The following is a 22046-nucleotide window of genomic DNA, read 5'->3' as shown; positions in this document are numbered from 1 at the left end:
ATAAAAATTAAAAACATATTGAGCAAATATAAAGAAATCTCACCGTTAAGTTCTGTGGCACACACTCTGTGAAAAACAAAAGGTACAACATATTCAGTGTCTAAATGTAATACACATTGTAATTAGGTACATTCTTTTATGGCAGTGTTTCTCAAACTTTTTCATACCAAGGACCACTTAACCAATAAAAAAACACTCGCAGACCACCTAACACAAATATCCCAAAACACATCGTTTTTCTAGAACAGATTATAAATCGCCTGAAAATGGTACAAACAAGTGACAACATGTGTGACGAAGGTGTTGCCCTGGGCTTTATCATGCAATAGAAAGTGAAACTTAAGCTCGTTGAATTGCGGAGATATTCCCGCGAGAGTGCGGAAAACTTAAATGTATTTATTTATTTCAAATGTGAAATGTTACCAATATACTCACGGACCACTAGGGGGCGCTCACGGACCACCAGTGGTCCGCGGACCACACTTTGAGAAGCACTGTTTTATAGTAATGAATGATGGTTTGGTGAGCCAATTGAATATTATTTTAATTTAATGAGCTGAATAACTATGAATTATTATTATACTGTTTTTGTAACGTTTTATCTTGCTTATGGACAGCTCTAGTTTCATGTTTCGTTATTATTTATAGAAAGCAGATTGTAGGAGCGTGCTCAGGTATGAATGCCAGCGTGACACAGCAGGGAGTGGAGAGGAAGTTGGAAAATGTTTTTGACCGCACACATCCGTACGCCTGGGATTCGTTTGTATGTTGAAATACCGTGCAAAGGTTCCACGTCGGCTGCTGATCCATTGAACCTCCTAATAAAGCACTTGAATGGAACGAGCGAGGTGTTTGGATTTCTTGAACATACGCGACTCAATACTCAAATTCGCCTCCTAGACTAAGTGGACTTTGAACTTTCCTTTTTTGGACAATTGGCCACTACATTAAGTCAAAAACGTCCGACAACGACGTGAGGAGTACGAGCGTGTTTTTTTTTTTTTTTTTGTCGCTGCTTTTAATTGCACATCTTAAACTGCACTGTAACTATTATCCATGTCTTTTTTCTTTTAATGTTTATTTTATTAGCTTTTCTTTTTAATGACTGATTTTAAATGCCATTTTCTTAATGTCTTTTATTTTTTGTAAAGCACTTTGAATTGCCTTGTGTTGAAAAGTGCTATATAAATAAACTTGCCTTGCCTTGCCTTACTATCACTTGAATTGTGGGATTTGGATCTGATCGTGGCTACTGGAGCCGCGGCAGAAGCAAAGGACCATTTGGATTATACTCTACCGCGTGGACATGGACTGCAGGCTGTCACGCTGTCTATACAGTATATACAAATACAGTCTGTTAATCCTGTAGGTTTTTTGTATGTGTGTGAGAAAGATAAGATAGCAATGTATTCATCCCGAAGGAAATTGTTGTGCCAGAGTTACAAAAGTAAAATAAACACAGCAGCACAATAATAATAAAACGGTACACTAACAGTGCAGTACAAAGAGCAATTCAATAACTACAGGAAGCATACTGTAGACGGCCACATAATTAATGTAAATATGAACAGTATTTAGTAGAAAGGGACTGACCTTCTGGCGCCACGTTAATCAGCTGATCGATGTAAGACCAGATGAATGGTTCTACATCTCGTGGCAGATCTGGTATGGCTCCGTACAATCTTTCAAAACTGACATTGAAAAGAAAACAGGAAACATGAAATAAGAAAGCATTCACACGGCTGCAAAACCCTCTAAAACATATTTTCTATTCTTAATCTACTTTACTGGGAAGACATTTTTACAAATAGTCCATTTAGATATGTGCACCTGTTCACAAAAAAAGTAGTGCAAATGTAAAACATTGCTGATTAATATTCAAAAAATTTATATTTTGTATTCGCACTCTTTGCACTTCAGCTGCCGCACAACAAGTTATAACAAGTTTCTGAAGGTACTTACATTTGTCTGTAGACATCACAGGGTGGATTGACCTGACAAAGAAACATTTGACAGTTATTTATTTGGGGATTTTAGCTTATATATATATAACCCATATAACACTAGAGGAAAGGTAGAACCCCCTCAATGTAACAAGGCCTCTTTGAAGAAACACATCATTGCAAAGCTGTTACCTTGTTGATGAGATAAAGCAGTTCGTGCAGGACTTCAGGAAGTCTCGCGTCTTCGGGGGACTCAAACAGGAAGTCAAACACTCGGTCGATAACAACGTCTTTCTCAGGTGGAGTAGGAAGAGGCAACAGCAGCATCCCCGCTATTTGCTTTGGAGACAAGAGGGGAAGAACCTCCAGCTGGACAGGAGACAAAGAGAAGGAACGTATGACTAATCAAACAAAGGAGGAAAACATGAAACTGAGGAGGGACTCATAACACAATTACAACATAGACAATCCATATGACAACAATAACGATACGAAGAGATGGATCCAGGAGAAAATTAAGGGCTCTAAAGTGATTTTAAGGCGGAGCGTTGTCAGGGTTTTGTGACTTACTCCGGAGAAGTACGGGTTGAGTTTGTAGAAGTCAGTGATGGAGGGGAATCTTGAATAAACACCAAAGTTCTTTATCAGCCATTCTGCACTGCCATTGGCCGAGGAGACACACTGGGGATCTGCAAAGCATTCAGTATATTGATTAAACTTCAAAGTACATTTTGATCTTTCACTGTAATTTATCTTTCTACTTAATACATGATCTACATTACATTACATGTTAGACGCTTTTATCCAAAGCGACTTACATACTCAATACTGTGGGAAATACCCACAGGAGCAATTTGGGATGAAGTGTCTCAGGGACACAACGGCATGCTGACTGCAGTGGGGTTTGAACCTGATCCAAACACCAACGCACTAACCCACTGCCTCCAAAATATTAAATACTTCCTCCACTGCAGCAGAGACATGATACTTCTTAAAGGTGGGGTAGGTAAGTTTGAGAAACCGGCTCGAGATACACTTTTTGTTATATTCCATGGAATGCTCTTAACATCCCGATAGCAATGAATATCTGAAGTGCTTTGACAAAAAATCCATAAAAAATATCATCTGTGGAAGCCGTGGCGCTGTAAAAAGCACGACCAATCATTTGAGCCGGCCCGGCTAAAGTAACTGGATGGCCTACCTGCCTGTCAGCCTTCCATCGGGGCACAAACTTATCTCGTGCCCTCATTGGTCATGTGCGCGTTCCTGTGTGTTGGAGGAGGGGCTCTGTGAGGAAGTGGCAGATTCGTTCCGGCTGTGTACTTTCAAATTCTAGAGCACTCGAGCCGGTTTCTCCAAAATGACCTACCCCACCTTTAAAGTGAGCTGTAGTTTGCATTGAGTTTACAATTTGGCTTTCTATTATTTGCCAACATGTTGTGATTTTGTATCGGTTTATTTGCAATGAAAAAAGGTTCAGTCTGGTGATTATTTCTTCAGCGTTTCTGTTGTCCTTCTAAGCCATTTTAAAATCTGCCAAACATCTACTTAGAGTTAACTTACCAGAGGTGTTGTGATGCATCAGGAAGGGAAAGATGAAGTGCTCATAGATGTCAGGATTAGGATACATATCAGTCTCGTGTTTGCTGAATTCTGCCACACTGCACATATTGAAAAGGAAGAAATGACATTAAGTACACCAAAAAGCAGGGGTGTCCAAACTACGGCCCGCGGACCATTTTGAATCGGCCCTCAGCAAATAGATCAACTTAGATTTGTTAAAACATGTTTTCAACGTTAATTGACTGAATGTATTTGAAAACTGGGCACATGATTACTGTGTAAAATATTTGAACATATATATTTAAGAAGTACAATATAAGCAGAAGTTTATTATACTTTTTGTATAATAAACTTCTGCTTATATTGTACTTCTGCTTATATTGTACTTCTTAAATATATATGTATATAATAAACTTCTGCTTATATTGTACTTCTTAAATATATATGTTCAAATATTTTACACAGTATTCATGTGCCCAGTTTTCAAATAAATTCAGTCAATTAAAGTTGAAAACATGTTTTAACAAATCTAAGTTGATAAGAAAAAAGCCCAATAACTTGTTTGCATAACCTTGAAATATACCCTTCATATTTCCTCTTATTATAATCAACCTGAAGCTTCTGATTTAAGGAATGAGAGCTGTGATGTAGGCAGCTGAATGTTCAAGTATCAAGAATAATGTACCTACATTGGATTGATTTTGGTAACTTATAACTGAACTAATGAGGCAATATACCCCTAGTGAGTGGCCCGGCCCTTTGTATATTTTGCTGTATGTGGCCCTCTGTGAAAAAAGTCTGGACATGCCTGCCATAAAGTGTGTGTGTCGATGTGTGAAACAAGTCTGCAGTGAGCTCACATGGTCTGGTAGACGGGGCAGGAGAAGTTCTTGGTGCTGAGGCAGGACAGGAGGCCTGAGTGCACGTTGGGCAGCAGAGGAACCATCTTGATATTAAACCAGAGTTCGATGAAGGCCGGGTCCTCCAGGTTCTCCGGGGTCAGAGACGGAGACTCCACCTGGCTGAAGATCTGCTGGAAGTCCATCGCCAGCTCTTTGAAGTTCTGCAGAAAATAAAAGGGAAAAAGCACTGATTTCAATTTTAAGTTTTTACAAATAGCTTACAATACAGTTCTGTGGCAGTTGAATGTTTCCCAGATGTTTCCCAGATGTTAGTAAATCACTGCAGGAATTGGTTACTTATAACAAAGTATTTCTACACAGTTGTGTCACTACTTTTATATAAGGGAAAGACCACTGGCCCCATATAACAAATTACACATTTGCCTCTGTACATAACACTCTCTGTCCTTAAATCTTTGCAGGATTAAGGGACAAACTCCCTTAAAGAAACCACATAATAAATGTAGGAACAATTAGGTATTCTTCCTCAAAAAGAAACTGACGAGGGAACCCTTTTCCACGACAGACAAAATGCAATAGATGTTGTGTGTAACATGTAAAACATAACAAAAGGACAACATAGACAATCCATATATGACAAAATAATGATGTGATTATGTTCGACCCATGAGGAAAGTAAAGCCTCCATATCTCCATAATTATCTATGAGAGCAGTATGTATGGTGGTTTGAAAGATTACAATTAAAATCCACTTTAAATTACTCTCTAAAGTGGTTTCAGAAACACAATTTGTGATATATATGAAACAAAGTTAACATGCTTATAATACATAGAATGTTATGTGAGTGTCATTATAACTATTTTTAGGGTTTTATTTTGTGATAAATCCATGTTATCTGGTCAAATCTGCAAATTACACAGCCAACATTGAGACTCATTATACAGTACACTGTACATCCCCTTTTTCACAGATCAAAGATTAATCAAGAAAAAATAAAAGGAAAGGGAGAAAAATACAACACTACGAAAGAAACGGTGAAAAACAACATTGTAATTTCCATCAATCCAAGGTTATTTGACATTCATTCACAAAAAATGAACAGATTCTGCGTGTATTACACAAACACTATCCATTATCTCATTTTGCAAATGCTTTAAAGCAGGGGTGTCAAACTCAAGGCCCGGGGGCCAAATCCGGCCCGTGACTTCATTTTCTGCGGCCCCACAAGAGCTTGCAAAGAATATAATATGTTTATTATACGGTTACAGGCCGATTTACAGTAGCACGTTGCCCATAAACTACATGTCCCACAATGCATCTCAAATTTTACATTTTTCTCAGAATTTGACTTTTCTTTCTTCAAAATATGCCTTTTTTTTTAGTAGTTGCCATTTTCTCAGAATTTGACTTTTTTTCAAAATGTCACTTCCTTTTTTTTTCCAGAATGTGGCATTCTCACTGAAAAGTCTTGCAATTATTTGCTCTGACTTCTTCTTTCAGACATAGTTAATTATGAAGTTATTACCCTATCTGAAAATAATCCAATGCAGAAGCAATAATGTAATATAATACGTTATTTTATATATATTAAATATTTATATATGTATTTTTATATAGTCTTAAAGTTACAACCGGCCCTTTGAATGCAACCATAACGTTAATGTGGCCCGCGATGAAATTGAGTTGGACACCCCTGCTTTAAAGGTTGTTGCCGTGAGTTACGTCTGTACACATTGAGTTCAAACCGGCTCATCTGTTTGCATTAGCGTGCATGTTTAGGTGAATGTACTCACCGCTGTAGCTAACTCTTTGATCAGCGTGTTCAGACGTTCGGTCAGCTCTACGGTCAGCCTCATGATCTCCTCCTCCGACAGCGTCAGGTTACTGCGAGCCGCACAGTGCAACACTTTGGCCACATTTTCCACCGCATCAGTCAGCTGGTAGGAGGAAAGGAACATGGGACAGGAAGCTCTTTAGGAAGACTTTTCAAGAAGAAGCAACAGGTAAATGTGAGGATGAATACAAATGCTACACGTTCAACTAAAGATTCAATTGATTCCTCACCCCGCAAGGTCCCTCATCGAGCCTGATGCTGCAGACATCCTGGATCTCAGAGGTTTCATTGTACATACCGTTGTCCAGGTGGCTGCACACAAACAAGACACAAAAGTACATTTCAAAACATTATTTGACACTATCTTACAACCCCGAAACATAACAAATGACCGGAGATGGATTGAGTTAACTGGTGTTGATTTTTGACGACTGGTGACAGAGAAGCTTCCGATAAAGATAACAAACCCACAACCCTGACAAGTTTTATTTTATAAAGAGACAGACATGTTGGCAAGCAATTTACTTTTTTGCACATTTCAAAGATATGAATCAATATACGCATTCATTTGGAGTCACCGAACATATCTAATTTCAATATTAACCCTGCTTTTTGCTCTATTTCGGTCTCCACCACAAACTAAATTCTCCACTTTCTACAATAGCACTCAGAGTCTTCATAATTGAGACTAAATGAATTGCTTGGCTATACATTTGACCTTTCTTCTAAAAGGTTGATACCTGGATGTTGATTTTATGCAAGTGAAATACTTTTAATTAAACTTTAATTTCCGATAGCCAAAGTTGAATGCAACCACTTTTCTTTACCTTTAGTACCGATTCAGGTGTTTGCAATGCATATTTTGTATATGCATATAGTCAAATATGATGATATTAGTTAATTATAAATAGTAAAACTGAAACAATGAGCTAGAAGAGGCTAATAAAAAGGTTTGTACAGCTGCATTGCATTGTAGTAATCGCTGGAACTGAGCCATCATTAAGATAATAGGAGCTTTGGATTAATCTGATGCTTTTATGTCATACTAAGATGTTAAGAGGATAAAGTATTTCTTCTAAAATGTTAGCTTGACTTACAACACTTGGTGGAAAGCCAGTGTGATGTTTTCTGGCAGCTCGGTCAAGTCTTCGGGCAGGACCCTCTGTAACACCGGCATCACCACATACTGGAACCAATCCTCCACATTTGTCACGTCAAAATCTGGCATCTCGGGAACCATGGATGTATTTTTTGGGCGATACATGTCTGCCAGCTCGGCCAGAGTCCAGTTGAGCATGAACTGGGTGAGAGTCGTGCTCCTTATTTCTGATTCCCTCTGGAGAAACACCAGCAGGTCAGGAGTTATTTCAACCATACAGTACAGTGTGTGTATCCATTTGCATGTAGATCGTGTGTGTGTGTGTGTGTGTGTGTGTGTGTGTGTGTGTGTGTGTGTGTGTGTGTGTGTGTGTGTGTGTGTGTGTGTGTGTGTGTGTGTGTGTGTGTGTGTGTGTGTGTGTGTGTGTGTGTGTGTGTGTGTGTGTGTGTGTGTGTGTGTGTGTGTGTTTGCATTGTACCTCTTGTGTGAAGGACACAAAATCATGAACGAAGCTCCCAATGGGTTTGAAAGCCATCATGAAGCCATTTACAACCTGTAAGTTCAACAAAAGAGGAGATATTTTTGACATCTTAACAATTGATTAAATCAATTATGATTTCTTTGGGCCATTTGCGGCACAATGATGTAACACCGACATATAGTATCATGATGAAAAGTTTTGCAAAAGGAGAAGAAATTAGCTTTAACTTGAAGTCCTGTTCATTTAAATCCAATACAAATACTGTACATTATACGACTGCACAATTATACGGTAATATAAAAATGGTTAACATGTTTGGAAACTTATACATTTCCCTTTTTTTCAAATAAATAATAATAAACCAAAGACTGACAATACATTAATTCATTGAGTAAAGTGCAATATCAATATTTAATACAAGCAATACAATGAATTCAACCATTTATACTATTATATATTTTTGTTTAATTTTCTATTATTTTATACTTTTTACTAATGCCTAATTGTTTTTCTACAAAAGTCCCGCCTGGAGGACAAATCATTATTTTATCTATAATCAGTCATAATTTTAAATTCAGACGTAATTTAATTAAAAAAACCTGACGTTATGCATCCCGGTTCATCACAGTACCTGTCCCATGCTGTTGTGTGGGGACGGCGGTTGGTACGGGTTGTGTGTGGGCTTTGGAGAATAGTTCGGGTATCCGGGGGTCGTCCAGTTGTTGCCCCATCCAGGGCTTTGGGTGGGGGGAGGTTTAGGGTCTCCTGTCATCATACTGTGGAAGACCAGGCTTAGGGTGCCGTTATCTAAACTTGCGACCTCCGGCCTCAGCAGCAGCTCAGCTTTCTGCACTGGAGACAGCAGGTGAAGAACCTCCAACTGAGGGGGAAAGGATAAGATGTGGAGGGAGAAGTGTGAGAAACGTAATCGTACACCGTGTCTTTTTAACTGAATACAAACTGTCCACCATGTGAGGTTGACTTGGGATGTAAATCTTAGAAATCTTTAAGGCGAACTTAAGTGAACTTACTCCACTGAAGACCATGTTGAGTGATGAAAAGTCCTTAATTCTGGCCATGGCTTTGAACGCACCAAAATTCTTCATCAGCCACTCCTCACTGCTTTCGTCGCCGCTCACACATCCTGAGCAGAGGTTACACACATTGAGTCAATAAATATATATATCTCAAATCAAGAATCTAAAAATCATTGTGTCGGTTAAAGTTGTGTATATATTATTATTATATTATTATTATATATTATGTGTATTATTACTATGAACTTCATTATTTAATAAATTAATCTATCAATGAGGTTTTGGTCATATTTGTTTGATGGAAACGTTGAAGTTAGCGTGTAAAATTAAACCCTTGGGGTAAGACCTCACCTCAAAATATTATTTAGTAAGATATTGTATTACACCTACTAATAAAGAATGTGCCTTATATACATTAGTATATAGCGACATATAACATAAGGTACCTATATATAGCCATAACATTATTAATTGTAGATTCACCAGCTAGTTAGCACTATTAGCTATTTAGCTTGTAAGCTAACAATCATTAGCATTGCTTTAACAAACTTGCTGAAGGAAGTCCTCCTGAAATAAAACAGTTTTTAGTCTGAAGAAAAGTCTTAAAATAAACTTTAATCTGCTATATTCTATATATTCTAGGTAAAGATTTGGGATTTTAGTTCATTTCTGTCGGGAGCCTATTTTTGTGCTAGCTTATTAGATAAAAAATGGCTACTCCTCCTAACTGTGATGATTTGTAAATATAATTTTAAGTTTCACTAATTTCCAACCACGTTTTAAGTTACAGTACATTCAATGTGTTCCCTAAGGAAGCATCTTCCCTTATCTTCCCCTACTATCGGAGTATATTGTAGTAACAGTCTAAATGAACATATGAAAGCTTTACCAGCCACTCTGTCTCCAGACAGAAAGGGGTACATGAAGAATTGGTAGATCCACTTCTGTCGGACTGGATTCATCTCAGAATAATAGTAGCTGAGCTCCCTCACCCTGCAAGAACAGATGATATGATGAGATACGTTTTTGTAAAAAAGGAAACAGAAAAACACAGATAGAAAATGAGACATACATAGTCTGGTAGGTGGAGCAGCTGAAGTTCTTGGTGCTGAGGCAGGTCAGGAAGTGTTTGCTGATGGACTTCAGCAGAGGTTTTATCTTCACTTCTATCCACATCTGGACCAGGGCCTCGTTCTGGAGAGGATCTGCTTCAGGGTTTAATGCCAGCTCTCCCTGCAGGCTGAGGAGTGGCACTCCCCTCAAACTGGACTTCTGTGGATGTGGTAGGGGTGTAAAAAACAAAAGGTGAGATGAGGAAGTAGTTGAAAGGTAGGATTTGTTATGCAGGTCAGGGGGGTCAAATCGTACAGATAACCCAGGGAACCCATGCAAAAGTCAACAGATAATACATAAATAAACAGATGAATGGCTATTTAAGGAAGCTAACAGCTAGCGTCAATTGAGCAAGGTTCCATTGAGTTATAATATGATACGTTCAAGCTCTATGTCATCATATATGTTGTTCTTTTGGTGAGAAACTTTAATAAATGCCATTTCTTTAGATGTCTGTGTTTGAGTGCTTGCATTGAGATGTTTTGCAGCTATATCCAATAGATACAAGAAACAATTATGAACCAATTTAACTTCCAAGAATCGAAGAATATTATTTTTGAATCAAAGCAAAAAGCAAATACAAAAAAAAAGTTCTTGTAATTTTATACAAGTAACCACTATGGATGAGAATAAATGAATGTATAATAATATTATAATATCTGACAATTACCACTAAGTTTGACTGTTAAAATAAGTTGTCAGGAAGTTGGTAAAACAAATGTTGTCCTTTTGTCCCCTTGTCTAATAGAAACTCTAACTGTAAGCCTGATATGAGTCATGTCCTTGAAAATCTAATAATAAAAGTGCAAAATCACGTGAGACATAACACATCAGTTCCACATTACTCATCGCTGGGCTAATCTTTCACGGACTGTATGTTTCTTCATAGCAGAAGAGAATAAAAGACATTACAACACCAACTGGTTAGGTGGGAATTCCGTCCATTGCACGTCTACTGTGGAGCATGTTGCAGACGTGTTGTTCTTTTCCTTTTTACCATGAAGGTGTACACGTCCATCGTCGCTTCAAGCATTCCCTTCAGCCGTCGCATGTGGTCTCTCCCAGTTTCTTTGGGGGGTAATCCAACACACTGCAGGAAGTGAGAGGTGGGGTCTGGCATCTTGGGAAGAAGAGCAAAAGGAAAACTTGAGTGATAAGGAAATAGAATAATATGAACCATGCTGAGAAAAGTTTCTGAGGAGGCAACTAGAGAACAGCTCATAAATCCTGAGCTATCATAATCAGACCGGTCCTGTTTTAACTGTTCATCACCACATTTAATTTAACACCCTTTCAAACTGTATATTATCAGACTACTGGTATACATGAAGCACTGCAGTAAATAGAGAGACACTGAACATATATTGCGTGTGCCAGGTGTGATCCATGTGGGGGGATGGGCACATAAGAGCGGGAAATGTGTCAAATTGTTCTCTCTGTGTGTGTGTGTGTGTGTGTGTGTGTGTGTGTGTGTGTGTGTGTGTGTGTGTGTGTGTGTGTGTGTGTGTGTGTGTGTGTGTGTGGGGTGTGTGTGTGTGTGTGTGTGTGTGTGTGTGTGTGTGTGTGTGTGTGTGTGTGTGTGTGTGTGTGTGTGTGTGTGTGTGTGTGTGTGTGTGTGTGTGTGTGTGGGGGGGTGTGTGTGGGGTGTGTGTGTGTGTGTGTGTGTGTGTGTGTGTGTGTGTGTGTGTGTGTGTGTGTGTGTGTGTGTGTGTGTGTGTGTGTGTGTGTGTGTGTGTGTGTGTGTGTGTGTGTGTGTGTGTGTGTGTGTGTGTGTGTGTGTTTTATCTGATCCAGATGGTTACTAATTCATTTTCTTTATGGCGGTCATTTTTGTTGACTAAATCATCCAAAATTCAATGAAAGTGGTGATCAGCCATTTATATGTTCAAATGTCTGCTGTGAAGGATATCATAAAGCCTTAATGCAATCGAATGTAAAACAAAAAAGTTATGATTGATGAAAGTAAATCGGTCAGATTTGACCCGAAGACAACAGGGGGGTTAAATACACCTTGTCAGTGTATATGTGACATGAAATTACAATAAAATATAGTCTTAAAAGTCACATTCCAGGTGAAACATAACAACAACAAATACTCTATCAACATCTTTAATTTTTATTTTAAGAAAATGGATTCAGGGCTGGCCAGAGATGTTTCTATCGTAAAGAAGAAATGGTAAATAAAAAATGTACTTCTTTCCTTTGTGGCCTAGACATTCCCCTACCAGGAAGCTATACAGAGAAATGTAGTTAAACAACTGGTTCAATTGCAGACATGTAGCTCACTTCTTCCCAGCACTGCATGTACTGTCTAAGGTTCTGTAACAGGTGACTGTGCTCCTGACGATGTTCCAGATCATTGTTATAAAATGTCTGAAGCGTTGTGTGTCAAAACAAACATCCGGTGTGTGTCAGATGTACCTAAAGTATGTTGCTGAATATGCACTAGGAAAGTTTTTGGAAATGTTAAAGTGCCCTCTGATACGCATTCAAAATCCATCACAGAAATTGGCAGTCACACGTTGTTATTATTAATGGTAGTTTGAGTAATTATTTGAAGTTTCTAAAGAGCACATTTTGTGGTTATTGGTGAGGTTAATGATTTCTATTCAGATGTGGATATTTTCATCGTTGATAGTAGTTTCAAGTATAGTGTATATAATTTCAATTTATCTGATTATGGGCGATTTCAAAGAAAACCAGAGCCCATCTGCTCTGATTGGTTAGCTGGCCGGCTCTGTTGTGATTGGTCTAAGTGGTTGACCAATCACTATGTAACACTCCGCTTCTATTGCCTAGCGCTCCAACGCATTGTACCTGAAAGCCTTGAAGGTACAATGTGATAGGAGGGACCTTTGGGATGTTAGCCTCTGCAGACCATTTACATGTCCCAACAAACGATATAGCACATACAGGAAAGGGGAACCCCGAATGTATAAGGCTGAGCCATTGTCCATGATATTGATTACAGCTGTGGTTTTCTAGTAAAGGAACAACTATAGAAAAAAGTCTGTATTGCAATTATGAAGTAGGCCTTTACAGTCTGTGCCCAGGGGTATTTTGTGTCATTTCATACGCCTATAACTTCAGGTAAATCTAGTTTTTTTATCAAATTAGTTACTTGCTGAGGCCTTTCATCCTGTTGAAATGTGATTTGGTCAGCTTTTTTGTTGTTGTTTTTGTTGTGAGAGTGAAAACGGGATAGTATGTTGCTTTTGGAGCTTCGTAGATATATTGCTGAGTCATAGTGAGTATGTCCTAAAGTGTTTTTATAGCTCAATTAAAAACCTTTGGCTTTGTTCCTTTCGTCTTGTTTATTTGTTGCCCCAGGCAGAACAAATCATTATAGCTTTAAATATCTTACTGACTGAATAACATATCTTGAAGCTGCTGACACTGAAACATTTCGAATCTGTACGGAAACACCCTGCACCTCTTTATGACTTTTTCAAAGGTGTCTTATCGTTTGTTGTTTAGAAAACAATCGGAGAAACAGCTCTCAAAGAACAGATAAAATCAGAACATGACGTTTGTACCTGTGGATTTGATAAGGATCCAAATGCATTCATCAAATCAGGGAATATACAGAAGCAAAACAATATATATATTTATTAGTGCTGTCAAAATTATCGCGTTAACGGCGGTAATTAATTTTTTGAATTAATTGCGTTAAAATATTTAACGCATTTAACGCATGTGCAGAATGGCCCGCCCCATACGTGCCACCAGTGGCAGCGCCAGGGTATGGCTGGGGTAGGCTACACCCATACCAAGAAATGGCTTAGCCCCACCATGAACAATGATGTTAAAGTAAGCAAAATAAAGTCTGCCAACTCGCGCGGAGTAAATTGCACAGACAGCAGTTAGTAAGATTGATTTCAGGAGCCACGGTTTTGAAAACTTTTGTCACGTAGTGATCATCTTCTCAATAGAACATCTTTGATAACGGCGTGGTGTTGTTGCAGGAAGTCCCGACGGAGAATACTCTTGCTGTAGTTCAGGGCAGAGCCATATAATAGTAATAATATGGCTCTGGTACAGGGGTGCACATAACTGGTACGCAGGTTATGTGCGTAATCTGAAATGCGTACCGTCACTTGTGTCACAAAGCGCATTTGCGTACCGACGTACTTGTGAAGCTGTTCCAGAAGGCGGTTAGATCACCGGACGACAGAGTCGGTCTCCGTGTGCACAGACAGGGCTGCTGTTAACGTCGGTCTGTACAACGGAACTGTGCCAAAACTACGCCAACCGGCTGCGGAGGGAGACTCCCCCCTTCACTGGAGAACTGCGCTAAAACAGCTGATCACAACGTTCACACTCTGTGGTCACGAAGTACTCCACTAGCCCCCACCCCCCCCCCTCTGTCGACTTTCCTGAAGTACTCCCCCGTTGATAGAAATCAACACGTAATGAATTAAGACCCCACGGTTTGATGATTGATAGGTGTGTGGGTTGTCTTTCATTTTGACACGCAGAAAAATGTTATAATAAACATACATACTGTATGTTAAATGGATATATCCGCCTTCTTTCATTTATCTTTCCATTCCCACAACAATATACATAAATAAATGGCATATTTTGGACATAGTTCGAATGGTGATTAATCATGATTAATTAATTTTTAAACTGTGATTAATCTGATTAAAATTTTTAATCGTTTGACAGCCCTAATATTTATATGTATAAACCCAGCGTCTGACAGCTCCACTCACCGGACCACATGTTCCTCTTGTTGTACAAGTTGCATTTCTGTAGATTTCCACCAGTGAGGAAACAAGGCAAAAGGTTACAGACAAAAGATCGCATGGTTCATTAAAACCAGAACAGGGTGGAGTTGTTTAATTATGATAAACAAAAGTCTGCTCCATTGATAAAACACTGTTATGTTTATTATTTTAATGTCACATTTCAGATCTTACCTTTGTGCACTTGATGCCGCTGGAAGCAGAAGACAAGGTTCATCGTTAGAGCCGATACTACAAATGTAAAAGTATTCAGGAAATGCCTTTTTTGAGGTTATAATTGTTTATGCTTCCAATGTAAGAGCGTTCTTTAATCCTGCTTCATTCCTTTTGTAACATACTTTAAGTATGAATATGAGTTACATCAGTGGTCATTTGGATGATACATTGAACGCTGCCTTGTATTGTGGTCAGTTGAGGCTGTTTTGGGGGGAGATATTTCTTTATTCCCGAAAATCTATGAATAGATTTCTCTTCAAAGGTTTGTCAAAATGGTTAAAATTGAGATAGAAGCTTTTTTTTCTTTCTGAGAAATCGAAACCAAAATCTGTGTAACTTGCCAGTTGAAAATATCCCAATGCATGTTTATTATGATCCCATATGAGGGAGAATTATTATGATTAAGCATTACAATATTTTCATAAAAAGTAGTTTTGAGCAAATGTTACTCAACAACACGGTTAATACAGCGTTGGGGAATATTTAAAAAAATATGAATGCTAGAGGGGCAATATGTGTTAGATCATCAGTTGGTGTTGAGGTAAAACAGTTTGGCTACCTGAACAGTTTCCAATAGTTTTTGGATAATAATATTAAAAAATAAGCTACAATACACAGTTTTATTGGGACAGCATTCACAGCATCCATTCAATGATGGTTTCTATAAAGAATATCACAAGTTTTGTCCTTTTACGGAAATGTTCTTTGATGTAGAGGAAGAACAACAACAACAACAACAACAAAACGAAGAAAAAGAAAAAGGCATATCCTTAAATTAATCCCTTTGGAGAAATTCAGGTTTCACTCTGTTGTTGATATTAAGTATAAGAACAAGAAAAAAGACATAAATAGGCTCTTACCAAAGCAGCAACAAAATAAGTAAAGCAGTAGGAATAGGTTTCGTGATGTCATGATGCGACGAGTCTCATGGGAATGAGAGGGCTTTGTGGTGGAAGTGGCTGGAGAGAGAAAACAAAAATGTCAGCCACTTGTCCGAAATACAGTAAAACCCTTAAACGGGGTCAGAACTCAGAAGTATGAATGACAAATGTTAATTCCATGTTAAAAATGTAATATTTCTCCTTTCTTTTAAAGGTAAACACAAAGATTTAGCAGACATATAAAACTATTCATCATCTTTCTACGACGACGACAAATACGTCTTGAAATATGTCTGAAATCCTAGTTGTCAGAGGTTAATAAATCACAAACATTTGTTGTTTTTACACATTTCAGTCAGATCATTGTTATCCAGTCTCTGTCATCGCTGTACAGTATGTGTTTCAAACACACTTGAAGCTCTGAGATCAGATCAGATCAGAATCAGGGAGTGGCCGTCAGATATTATATTATATATTATATAACAGTCAGAGGCTTGAAGTGACCTTTAACACATCCAGACAAATGTGAGGGAACAATAGATGCTTCAGAGAAAAGAATGATGCAACCGTATACACCATTCACATCTAACAATGAACACAAAGGAGGACAATGGCATGACCCTCCTCGGAAGAATATCTTCTGTGAAGTGAACAAAGAATATATCCTGTTTTACAAACATAGGTACAGTACCTATACTATACTATTCATCGCTCAAGCCGCATATATGCACGGTACAAACATCCAGAAGGAGCTGTTTTTACAAAATACGTCTCAATAAAAGGGATTTCCTGGGTTAAAAGTCAAGTCTAATTGGAACGCTGTTGTGAAATATATGCAAAGGATTCATGATGCCTAGAGATGTGTATTTTGATATTCAATACATCTTCATAGTGCTGCTAATTTACTCCATTTGTTCAGCTTTTGAAATGTGACAACACTTTTTACTTAGGAGGATTTACATTGACTTCCATTGATTTACATTATGTTACCGTGACCAATCAGTCACAACTCTAACATTTTCAAGCTGCAATAAAAGTACAATATGTAACATTTTCATATCAAAATGACTAGCTCTATGTTGTTTGTTTTGATGACGGGAAATGTGTGGCTTGCTTTGTGGTTTAACATCTGCACCAACTAGTTATTACCTTTTTCAGTTTTTTATTTGGTTGTGGGCCGGTAGTGTACAGGGTATGAGAGCAACAGCGGGAAATTACGTTAATACAAACTGATTTTGCGGGGTGTCAAATCAAAAACATTACTCTAATAAAAGTTAAAAGGCTCCAAATAAATAAGGAGGACTTAAGATTGGATTGTGCATTGGCAAGAATCTGAATACACAACAAGTATCATGATGCTATAGTGCATTCAGAGCAAGGTCATATTTTGGTCATAGCAGGCGGATTTTGCGGGGGGGCATTGCCGCCCCGAGTGGCTGAAATATATTACAGCATTACTACGTCGAAAACTGTTCCAATACAAATATTTCGTATATCAATATTTGAATAAGGTAGGACACTGGTTAATACTATTGTAGCGTGTTCAAGTAACCAAGGGATATAGTAGCTATCAAATAAGTATAAGATGTGTACAGTTATGATACGTTTTACAGTTATGTAATGCACTGTTGTGGGGGGAGAGACCGCCCCTTCCATATGAGTGTGTGTGTGTACGGCGGGCATGAGGCGTGCATGACGGGACGAGTTGTGTTCGTATGTGGAAAAGTCATACTCAGTGCTGTGAGCGAGGCTTTATTGCTACTGTATCCGTAGCATCCCACGCGATAGTTGGGACTGTGTACTGGCGTCAGTAAAAAAGGTTTGCCCCCCCCCAAGCGCAAATGTCAAACTCCGCCTATGATTTTGGTCTTTATACAATTTAAGAAAAGCTGCTATAGTATAAAGAAAACACCACCATATACGCCTTCATTCTGAGTAAAAAAGGGTTTACTTATAGGTAATATCATAAAAATGGGATCAATGGTCTCTATAGCATCGAACATCATAGCACTTAAAGGTGGGGTAGGTAATTTTGGAGAAACCGGTTCGAGTGCGCTCAAATTTTAAAATACACAACCGGAAAAAATCAGAGCCCCTCCCCCAACACACACGAACGCGCACATGACCAATGAGGGCACGAGATAAGTTTGTGCACAGATGGAAGGCTGACAGGCAGGTAGGCCATCCAGTTACTTTAGCCGGGCCGGCTCAGATGATTGGTCTTGCTTTTTACAGCGCTACGGCTTCCACAGATTAAATGTTTTTACGTATTTATTGTCAAAGCATTTAATATATTCATTGCTATCGGGATGTTAAGAGCATTCCATGGAATATTGTATAACAAAGTGTTTCTGAAATAACTTACATACCCCACCTTTAAGTTCAGCACAGTATAACAAAATCATTATAGCAATATTTTTCTTACACCTCTTACTAAAGTTTACAAGTGATGATTTCACGAGGAAACATTGCACGTGATCATTGGATAAATACAATCATTAATTCATTCAGCTTTAATGGTTAACCTTAGAGGACCAGCTCTTTGTCCCATAATGAGAGGTGTGTTCCCACAATGTACACACACACACACACACACACACACACACACACACACACACACACACACACACACACACACACACACACACACACACACACACACACACACACGCACACACACACACACACACACACACACACACACACACACACACACACACACACACACACACACACACACACACACACACACACACACACACACCCTACATAAGTTCCCTCTCAACACTTTCACCCACTGATTCGGAGCCATGTATTGCGACATACATCATCTTGTTAGAATCAAGTGTAAGTTTAAATACTTGTATAGGAATTATATCTGACAGATGACATACAAACACTTTCCAGATTCTTTGTGACTAATTTTGCTATTTACAAACCCATACCCTCGCAGAAGTGATTTGAAAATATGTGTTTAACAAGGCTGGTTAAGGTTACTTACTCCACACACACACTTAATATCACACCTCCTTCTCACGTCATTCCCCTTTTTCATATTATGGGAGAAGAAGAAGAAAACTTAAAGTGGACTGAATTGACTTCAACTAAATACAATGAAGGTTATGTTACAGTATCCTCCAATAGATGTGTAAATCTAAGTGTGAGTTAATACATTATGAACTATAGATCACAGATGTTTTGTATTCGCAGGTTATCATATACATTTACCTGTGATTGAATAAACATTTTAACTTTGCAGACTTTTGCTCGCTTTTGGTTTGGTATTGTTGATGTTAAGATTGCGAAAATGCAAGACGTGACACAGTTTGCACTTATATTTACGGTCCAATACATAATCAAAAATTAAATCTACTCAAGAGATGTACTAGTACAGTTTTTAAATACTTTATATATTTTTCCATGTGATACTACTTCATCCTTCTATTTCAATTAATTGTAGGGATTTATCCTCCTTTTTACTCATTACATCACGATTTATTTAACATCTATTTTATACGCAGTACATACGGGCCGGCATGATCATTTTAAAAATTATGATCAAGTGTTTTAAACTAACTAATAACCGCCTAGAAGCTCAAATGTACACCACATCGAACTACAGCACTTCAATTCTGCATTCCCATGTATGCATTAGTGACCGTGATATGATATACATGTATAATAATGTAACACTGAAAGGAAGCATAATGCATACAGATTACTTTTAAGTTTCATTCATATAAATATGTTCCTGATAATAGCGTAGTAATTTTAGGTGAATGTATGTTTGTTGTTAGCAGTCATTTTTACGTTAGTGTTTCTAGTTTTTTTAATAAAACGGTCTGAATGCTTTCTCTTCTGCATTTTCCAGACTTTACATTTTGTCAGCATATATTCTTTTGTGTTGTTAATGTTATTTTGATAGTCTCCTCTATATTACCTCATACAGGTTTACAGCAGCAAACCCTAACCCGATTTAATGAGGCAGAACTTAGTATTCCCACTGCTCAAATCCCCAAATGCCATGTTGTTGCCATAGGTAGTCACATTAAAAAATAAACAGATGATGGTACCTTAACTAATACCTTATGTAGTCATTTGTCACTGTACAACCAGCCAGTTACACCACACATTTGGCAAGCTACAGTATATTGTTGTTTATTTCTACACACCACATGAAAGCTTAGATAATAGGAACAGATTCATCGATGACAACAAGATACACTTTTAAAATGAGGATGGGATCCTCTCAGTAACAGCAACACGCAATAAAAAGACACAATGATATGAAATCAAAGCTGAATCTCTTACCAAATCACGTCCTTCAGGTGCTGTAAAGTGCCGGTGTTTCTCTCTCTTGATACCTGAAGCACAGGTGCACCAGTGGAAGGTGTGTTTTCTTGTGACAATGGTAACAGGAAATGATGGTTGACTCCTCTGTGCTGCACAAGGGGGACGGACAAGATTCACTCTTCTGCTTTAGGCGTCGACTGCTATTGGTAATGTTCATATCTGTGTGTGTGTGTGTGTGTGTGTGTGTGTGTGTGTGTGTGTGTGTGTGTGTGTGTGTGTGTGTGTGTGTGTGTGTGTGTGTGTGTGTGTGTGTGTGTGTGTGTGTTGAGCTGAGCTTTTCTGTCCATGAATGCTTGTGTGAGAAAAAAACTAGAAAAGACGAAGAAAGACACAAAAAATATGAAGTTACACCTCTCTATTGTTTCTTTGGATATATAATATTTTATCTTTGTCAACATTAGAGCGACTTAGGGTACACCAATTATGTGGCGTTTTAATTAGGGAGCAGCCCAGATTGTGCAGATAGAGAATGATTATAAAAGTCTTATTAATAAGGATATGTTTTTTTAAGCAATTCAGGTTTAATGTCAAGGTTATTGTTTTGTAATCCACCGCACCCAAGGTGCCTTGTGTAAACACTAAACATAAGGGTTGATCATAATGCGGAAAAATAAAAACGCACGCACACGAGCGCGCGCACACACACACACACACACCAACAGCAATGGCTGATAATATCAAGTTAAACTGGTTTGATAATGAAGTGAATTCTGTGTGGGAGTGATTCAATCAATCATTCAGTATACGGGGAAGTTAAATGTTATACTGTAAAACCACCAGCAGTAGTTTATAAAACAAGAACCTGATAAAAGTATGTTGTACCCCGAGCCTGTTTTTCAGGTCTGACATTCCCAGAACAAATGACCATATCTTCCCTTCTAAAAGGGTTACATTAATAATCTTTTTTCTCAAAGCAAGGTTACACCTGTGAGTTCGATGTAGAAGTGTCAGAATCAATATAGATGTATATAGATGTATAGAATATAGAAACTCTGTTTGTGAGGAAGAGTTTGGTTTCAAAGGATAGTTGTAGAGATAGGCCTGGTTTTGTTATGCTTGTTTCTTTTGTTTGGCACAATCCTTTGACTCCTCCTCCTCCTCACAAACAGAGTTTCTGTTTAATTGTATTATCTGATAGGTTACAAGGAATAAACCTTTTGTCAACCTTTACTCTGACTCTCTCATACTTATTGGTTGTACGTTATTGTCTCCAGGTCCCCTAGACCTTAGTGGGGACGTAACAAATCCTCTAAACACACACACATTAACAAAGTTCAGATTTTCCAAAGAGCTTTAGTTGCTAAGCACAGCCGTGTTCCTTCCTCAGCAACAGGCCCAGAGTGAGAGAGAGAAGACTTCCTGGGTGCCTCCTTTATGGTCGGCCCTGGTTGCTGATAGGCCAGCTGAGGGTGAGAGGATCCAATCAGCCATCAGACTCAGGTGCACAGGCAGATACCGATCAGCTGCTGATTAGCTGTGCAGAAGACAAGGAGAAGAGAGAAACACAGGAGGGAAGGAAAACCACACATGTACAGCCTGCCTGGCACGTAACAATGTTTTTATTTTAAAGTAAATTCAGATTGAACACAGTAAAAAAATGTAAATGATTGTGTCCGTCCAAAAAAAAAAGTACTTATAGTGAAAACCACCCTTGAATGATGGGATGGTAGACTAAAAGCTTTATGAATCCAAACTACAACATATAATAAGTACCCTGTATCAAGATTGATGCAAAACAAGTGAAATTTGACCTTTTTAGAGAGATTTAACAAAACACTTCTGGGGTCATTTGGATGGATTTTCCATATCTCTGGTCGATTTTGCTGATTGACATCTCTTTCTAGCCGTCAGAGCCAATGGAATCGAGAGGAACTCCCACATACTCCTTATTTGGTGAGTGTGTGTGTGTGT

General features: G+C 38.3%; 1 protein-coding gene across 1 annotated transcript in view; it reads right to left on the bottom strand.

Moving 5' to 3' along the window:
• LOC117449799 (uncharacterized) overlaps positions 1-15830 on the bottom strand; it is a 46300-nt gene extending 30470 nt beyond the window's left edge. The window contains exons 1-19 of the mRNA XM_034087690.1: positions 15762-15830; positions 14860-14878; positions 14653-14689; positions 10932-11054; positions 9894-10093; positions 9711-9814; positions 8816-8928; positions 8416-8664; positions 7782-7856; positions 7302-7540; positions 6435-6516; positions 6164-6307; positions 4367-4569; positions 3507-3604; positions 2514-2632; positions 2136-2312; positions 1963-1994; positions 1594-1691; positions 44-66 (exon numbers count right to left, since the gene is read on the bottom strand). Coding sequence (XP_033943581.1) covers positions 44-66; positions 1594-1691; positions 1963-1994; positions 2136-2312; positions 2514-2632; positions 3507-3604; positions 4367-4569; positions 6164-6307; positions 6435-6516; positions 7302-7540; positions 7782-7856; positions 8416-8664; positions 8816-8928; positions 9711-9814; positions 9894-10093; positions 10932-11054; positions 14653-14689; positions 14860-14878; positions 15762-15813 — 2187 coding nt within the window. The 5' untranslated portion in view covers positions 15814-15830. The remainder of the gene's footprint in view (positions 1-43; positions 67-1593; positions 1692-1962; positions 1995-2135; positions 2313-2513; positions 2633-3506; positions 3605-4366; positions 4570-6163; positions 6308-6434; positions 6517-7301; positions 7541-7781; positions 7857-8415; positions 8665-8815; positions 8929-9710; positions 9815-9893; positions 10094-10931; positions 11055-14652; positions 14690-14859; positions 14879-15761) is intronic.
• Positions 15831-22046: the final 6216 nt, after the last annotated feature.

This window comes from Pseudochaenichthys georgianus, chromosome 1, assembly GCF_902827115.2.
Source record: "Pseudochaenichthys georgianus chromosome 1, fPseGeo1.2, whole genome shotgun sequence".
NCBI classification, from domain to species: domain Eukaryota; kingdom Metazoa; phylum Chordata; class Actinopteri; order Perciformes; family Channichthyidae; genus Pseudochaenichthys; species Pseudochaenichthys georgianus.
This window is presented reverse-complemented; position numbering and strand designations above follow the sequence as displayed.